Raw genomic sequence first — 7,171 nt, 5'->3', positions numbered from 1 at the left:
AGGCCACTAATTAATATATATGATTCCTTACTATGATTAGGTAGCTAGTTCTACGTTTGGCACTAATATATCCATCTGTCATGTTTGAATAATAATTGCCATGTTGTAAATATTTGTAGAAACTATGGACACCGCCCTAGACGAAGCAAAAGAAGCGTTGTTGAGGGACATAATCGCAGAAGGAAGTGATGCCGTCTCGTTGTTTCTCAACGACACCGATGGTCTGGAAGGAGAGGGTGAACAAGCTGGCTACGGTGACCTAATGCCGGTGCAAGAAGAACATGAGGACGACTCCGGTGACCCAATGCCGGTGCAAGAAGGAGACCGTGATGACGGCTCCGGTGACCGAACCGAGTCCGGCCAGGTATATATATTAGTTAAGCCTGTGCTAACTAGCTGATTGATGCATTCATTGTTTTGGTATGTACACATATTAATTAAGTCTTTGTTCTTTTTTCTAGCCCTCCGGATCGAGCACAACTTCGGTAAAGAGACGAGGCCCAAAGAAAAAGTTGAGCTCGGATGAAAAGTTTGAGATCATAGCAATCGCGCCCGACGGCCAACCGATTGAACCCCTCCGGACAAAGAGCACATTTGTTGCTCACTGCGGGGTTCTGGTTAGGGACAAGATCCCGATAAGCATCCAGCAATGGTTTAAGCCGGCTACAGAAGACCCTGAGGTGTCTTATGTCAATGATATGCAGAAAAATGATCTTTGGACTGAGCTGAAGTCAAATTTCACCCTACCGCCAGAGGATAATCCAGAGAACCCAGTTAAAGAGCAATTAATCAAGTCTTTTGCTCTTAAGAGGATGGCAGAACTATTCAGGAGGTGGAAGAAAGAGCTGAATAAGTTTGTTGAAAATAATGAGACACCAGAATTCAAGGGCAGATATGAGAAGATCAGAGATCATTGGCCCGCATTTGTGGCCCACAAGACATCGGAAAAGAGTAAGAAGATGTCGGTGACAAACAAGAAAAATGCTGCGAAGAAGATGCTTCACCATCGCACGGGGTCAGGTGGCTACCTCGTAGCCCGACCTAAGTGGGCCAAGACTGAGAATGATCTGGTTGATAAAGGGATCGAACCAGAGACAATTAGCTGGCCAGACCGTTGCCGGACTTGGTTCTTCGGGGCTGGCGGAACCTTGGACCCTGTAAAAGGGAAGTGCATTTGGACGAACGATCAAATGGACATACCAGTCAGGAAGCTTAAGCAGTATATCGAAGCAGCGCAGCAAGGAAAGTTCTTTCCAGACAGAGAGAACGACGAGCTCACAATGGCCCTTGGGAATCCTAAGCACCCTGGACGGACACGAGGCACGCCAGGCTCCATTCCATGGAAGGTTGGGTTTCCGGACGTAGGCGGTTACAAATCCCATGAGAGGAGGAAAAAAGTGCAGCAGACCCAAATGCAGGCGCTGCAAGCAAGGGTAGACGCGATAGAGGAACGAGAAGCAAATCGCAACAAACGTACTGCCGAAGCCTCCCCCGAAGCTACCCTGCCATCTCAGCGCAGAAGCAGCGTGGCTTCCACCGAGCTGCTTCAGCCGGAGCATGCCTTGATGGCTCCTGCCAGCTATCCCGTGGATGCTATCACGGAGTCTCAAAATTGCCACCTTATGACGCAATGGATTAATTTGAAGGTCAAGGCGGCTGTTGGCTCTGTTTATCCTACTGAACCCGGCACAACTTTTCACTGCCGGCCGATTCCAAAAGGATATGCTAGGGTGATGGTGGATGAAATAACAGAGGGATTTGAGGACCTCCAGCTTGACCACCCTACCGGTGAAGGGGAGACTTGGCTGGGGTCTGCTCTGAAGACTCCATGCCTATGGCGGAAGGAGCTCATCAACCTTCCGAACTGGACGCCTCCTCCTCCTCCTCCTCCTCCAGCGAGTCAGGGCACTCCGCCTCCTCCACCGCCTCCTCCTCCGGCGAGTGACGATCAGGGCCCTCGGCCGGCTCCTTCTCCGACGCGTGGCGGCACTCCGCCTCCTTCTCCGCCTGCGCCGACGCGCCCGAGCAGCCAGCCTCCTCCTTCTTCGCCTCGTCAGCAAGGGCGGAAGAGACCTGCCGCCGCTCCAGCTTCTCCGGCGCGTCGTAGTCCTTCTCCTCCGCCTCGTAAGCAAGTAAAGAAGACAACCGCTCCGTTTGCTCGGTCGGCATCTAGCAGTACAACCAGAGGCGGGAGGACATACAGATTCGGTCCTTCTCTGAAGACTCCAGAGAAGTTACCATATGAGAGGACCCCGGAGGAGAACGCCGAGATCGCGCGAACCGAAGTGGATGACTGGTTTCAAGGGTTGAGAGCAAAGAGACATCCACCTCCGGAGGATAAGGTAGATCCGGTGAAAGTGAAGCGCACTCTGGCTGCCCTGGCAAAACCACCCAAGTCTCCGCCGAAAGGCAACTATGAGCGCATTATTGCAAAGACATGGGCCGAAGCGGAGCGGTCGGGAAGTACAGTCAGTGATCAAAGGCTGAAAGAACGACGAGCAGCTGGGAAACAAATTGCCCAGCTCGGCGAACAAGCGAAGCAATCGTGCCCCCCCCCCCCCTCAAGGTGCCTAGCGACATCGTCGATCCGAGGATGGTGCCCGGTTATGGCAATGTTGACGATTACCTGCCCGACGATGTACATTATGATCCCATGGAGGTGCAGATACACAGATACGAGTATGGGAAGCCTCTCGTCAAAGATGAAAAATCTTTAACAACGATGATGCGAAGATTACATGATTGGTACTTGAAAATCTGCAGAGAGTCTGGGGGGAGGAGTACTTTGTATGCGAGAGTTAAACCGGAGCATGACCTCGTTGGAATTGAACTGTTGCCTATTTCATTTGAGGAGTTCTATCAATTTTTCAATCAATTGGCCCTCGATAAAACAACGATCACCTTCTACTGTCTGTAAGTACTACTACTTCTGTCATTAAGTCTCTCTATATAGCTCATCTCTTTCATTGCATGTATTTATAATTATCCTCACTATATTATGCAGAATGAAGATCGCCGAATTGAAGAAAAGACAAATCGGTGATATTGGGTTCATTAACACATATCTCATAGATGCAACTGAGGTTCAACATCGTCCCGGAGATACCGAGGCCAACTTGCTACAATCATTCAAAAAAAATGAAAACAAAGATATAATACTCTTTCCTTACAACTTCAAGTGAGTGTTACTGTCTTGTGCATATTCGGTTTCCCTTATATATTAGTCCAGGTTATAGTAATGTAATTGATGAGTTATGCATGCATGTGCAGTTTCCACTATATTCTCCTAGAGATTAGGCTTGAGCAGGGAGTAGTAACCGTCTTGGACTCTAAACGAAAAGATCCCCAGAAGTATGCGGACATGACTGAAATCCTCAAGAAGTAAGTTAAATCGATCATTATCCACCATATCAGCAACTTTGTTCATTTCCTGATATCAAGGAATTGTTTTCTTTGTTCGGCAGGGTTTGGAGAAAATTCACCAGAACAGTTCCGGGACTGCCGAAGGAGCTGGAATTTAGACACCCGAAAGTAAGTACTATAGTAGCATGTTCCGCGCATCTCCTAGTGATTCAAGCGCTAGTTTCATCAATACCATTTAGCATTCTTGCTTATCAGTTTGATTGACCTCTATTTCTTGTAAAGTGGTTGTGGTAGGAAAAAGGGAATGATTTCTGTGGATAATACGTCTGCGAGTCCATCTGCCACACGACCTGTGAGCGGGGCGGGTACTCTGACGAACAATATGAAGTACGTAAATAACAACATTCACAATTTTATTTTATTACCATCATTTGTATTGAGTTTCATTCATTCATATATATATATGTATTGACCCCCTTCTTCAAATTAGATGTTTCAGAAGCGGGATGAACTCCTAGCACCAGCTCGCATGCGAGCAATTCAAGAGGAATTGGCGGCATTCTTTCTTGACCAAGTGATCGCTGAAGACGGAGAATACTATGTGGACCATGAGTCCGTATGATTGTATTTGTAAGAGATAATTATTGTATATATGTAGCCGGTAGTGTCGGATAGATATACGAGGACTTGTTGTTCGACCAATCTCTCGGAGGAGGAGAGGTGGTCGATATCACTTCTCTCTTTATGCATATATGTTCATGACGATCTTCTGTTTTCTTCGTTTGCTTACTAGCTAACTAGCGTGTCTAGCCCTCTCTATACGCATGTATAGTACGTAGCGTCGACCAAGCATGGACATAAGAGAGGGCACTTCTCTCTATTAATTATAGCTAGCTAACACAATATATGAAACACCTAAATTAACCCCCCCAAACCCCCAAACCCCCCCTTTCAAAAAAAAACCCAGCCACAGAAATGCTGACGTGTGGATGCCTATTGGTCCCGGTTGGTGGCACCAACCGGGACCAAAGGGTCTCCTGCCTGGGCTCCGCGCACAGGCCACGTGGAGGGCCTTTAGTCCCTGTTCTGGATTGAACCGGGACTAAAGGGGCAGGGCATTAGTACCGACACTTTAGTCCCGGTTCAGGAACCGGGACTAAAGGCCCTTACGAACCGGGACAATAGGCCATTTTTCTACCAGTGATAGGCAATTAGTTTTTCTATCTATTTTAGCCAGCCGGTTGTGGCACCTTTCCCTTGCTAGTTTGTGTGTCTAACCTCTTTTAGCTCTGTGTGAGCTGCATTTATCTTTTTTCTTTCTTTAAGCTAGAGACTTTGGAACCTTGTTGGCACATTTTGTTTTTTGGTTAATAAGATGGCCGTATGCATCACTCTGACGCAGAGGCCGGGGAGCTCCCCCTTTTCAAAAAAGAAAAAAAATCTCATGCATGTATTGATGTAGTATGAGTTGGAGGAGTCTATCTATTTAAGACACGACATCCAAGCGAACAAGGATCATTGTGCTAATTGCAAAGGATATGCATCTTGGGCCAATGCATTTCACTAATTGTACTTCTCTTTTCTATTGAAAATCTATAAAAAGAATACATTAACGAGAAATCCTTTCTGGCTCCCTATGGAAAACTCAGTGTATCTTCGCCGCGTAAAATCATGATTATATATTTAGTTCACATCCACATCATTTGATATTGAGATAGATGATGCATATCCATCCATTACTCCAACTCCAACAGAAGGATCTCATTGTCGTGATGAAATCAAAGACATTAAATGATGCACATCGTACATGTATTGATGTATTACGAGTGGAAGAATTCTTCTATCTATTTAAGACATGATGTCCAAGCAAAGAAGGATCATGCATTATGCTAATCCAGCCAGAGACATTAGCCATGTCCAGTGTATACGCTTGCATGTTGTGCTTCTTCCTTGTAGTGCTAAATCCGGCGAGCCTCGCCCTCGGCGCCGCCGGAAGCAGCGGTGCGGCCGGATTCAGCCTGCCCATGGTGCCCCACTACCGCACTGCAGCCGGCGTACTCGAGGAGCTCCTGCCGGAAGGTGATGCCGAGGGCGGCGTGAACATCAGGTCCATACGCCCCAAGATGATCCCATATTCGGGGCCCCTCTACAGCGTCCGTGTCGGCGTCGGCAGCGGCGCAACCCAGCACTTCTACAAGCTCGCGCTGGACCTCGCTCGCCCACTGACGTGGATGCAGTGCCAGCCCTGCGTACCGGAGAAGAGGCAGGACGGCTCCGTCTTCAACACCGCCGTCTCCCCTCATTACCACTACGTTGCGTCCACAGACCCACGCTGCACGGCTCCGTACGGGCGCGCCGGCCGCGGCCGGTGCATCTTCGACGTCGAGTTCCAGTACGGTGGCTCCAGCGCGCATGGCATCCTTGGCCGCGACGACTTCGTCTTTGACGGAAGCGGCCCCGGCAGCCCCATCAGTAGCGTCGACGGCCTTGTCTTCGGCTGCGCACACAGCACACACGGGTTCGACAACCGCGACGTCTGGGCCGGCGTCATGAGCCTCAACAGGCACCCGACCTCCTTCATCCGGCAGCTCTCAGACCGCGGCCTCGCCGGCTCGCGCTTCTCCTATTGCCTCGTCGGCAAGGAGCACGAGCACCTCCACCGGCGTGGCTTCCTCAGGTTCGGGGCAGACATCCCGGACCAGTCCCACGCACGGAGCACGGCGCTGCTGCACTGGGACCTCGTCAAGGGTAGAGGCATGTACTACGTCAACCTCCTTGGCGTCAGCCTGGGTAGGCGAAGGCTCACGGCGATAACGCCGGCGATGTTCAAGTTCGACCCGCACAGCCTCCGCGGCGGGTGCACCCTCGACGTCGGGACGGCGTACACCTTGATGGCCCCGCCCGCATACCATGTCCTGGCGGCCGAGGTCATGAAGCACATGCAGCGCCATGGGGTGCACCACGCGATATTGCCCCCAGCGCATAAGCTCTGCTTCCATGGGACGTGGGACAGTATCCGCGCGCACTTCCCGAGCGTGACGCTCCACTTCTACCCGGAATCGGCATCGCTCTTTATCAAGCCGGAGCTGCTGTTTGTGGAGACGATGCATCAGCATACCCACTACGCGTGTTTCGCCATCGCGGCATACGCAGAGAGGACGGTGATAGGCGCGGGGCAGATGTTGGACACGCGCTTCACGTTTGACCTCCAACACAACCGCCTCTTCTTTGCTCCCGAGGATGCCATCTAGACACTAACGCAGTTAACTAGCTAGGTAGCTACATCCCTATATCATCGGTTCATGCAAGACTTGTGTGAAAATAATGAATAAATGTTTTTGTAATAGTACAAAACGGACGCTTAAGAGAAGAGAAAACTGATTTACAAGAAAGTCATAGCAAGGAGCTCTGGCCCACAAAGGCTCTAATCGACAACACGAAACACAAACACCATCAAGCAAAATATGAGGAAAAGAGTTCATATTACAACCATGAACTGAAATCTGAACCAAAACAATAAAAACATTCTCACCAAATCTGACCATTCCATTTAGATGGGGTAGATGGCCATGACACCAACAAAATGAAGGGGGGCCAACAACCGGGAGGAGATGCCGGCGGCAGAGATTTGACCCCAACTGGATTTGCGGTGGTGGCTCGGCTCAAGGTGAAAAGGGGGAATGTCGGTGTCAAAACCGGCGGATCTCGGGTAGTGGGTCTCGAACTGTGCGTCTAGGCCGGATGGTAACAGGAGGCAGGGAACACGATGTTTTACCCAGGTTCGGGCCCTCTTGATGGAGGTAAAATC

General features: G+C 49.9%; 1 protein-coding gene across 1 annotated transcript; it reads left to right on the top strand.

Annotated features, from left to right (window-relative positions):
• The first annotated feature begins 5,276 nt into the window (after positions 1-5,276).
• On the top strand, positions 5,277-6,638 carry LOC119358976 (aspartyl protease family protein 2-like). Its single transcript, XM_037625341.1, has one exon. It carries the CDS (start codon positions 5,277-5,279, stop codon positions 6,612-6,614), a length of 1,338 nt encoding a protein of 445 aa, XP_037481238.1. The 3' UTR covers positions 6,615-6,638.
• The last annotated feature ends 533 nt before the right edge of the window (positions 6,639-7,171 follow it).

The sequence above is a fragment of the Triticum dicoccoides genome, chromosome 2A, assembly GCF_002162155.2.
Source record: "Triticum dicoccoides isolate Atlit2015 ecotype Zavitan chromosome 2A, WEW_v2.0, whole genome shotgun sequence".
NCBI classification, from domain to species: domain Eukaryota; kingdom Viridiplantae; phylum Streptophyta; class Magnoliopsida; order Poales; family Poaceae; genus Triticum; species Triticum dicoccoides.
Note: the sequence above shows the minus strand (reverse complement) of the source record. Positions and strands in the feature narration are given on the sequence as shown.

Excerpts from the sequence above, each read along its gene's own strand:
- LOC119358976 (XM_037625341.1), top strand. The coding sequence starts at position 5,277 with ATGTCCAGTGTATACGCTTGCATGTTGTGCTTCTTCCTTGTAGTGCTA.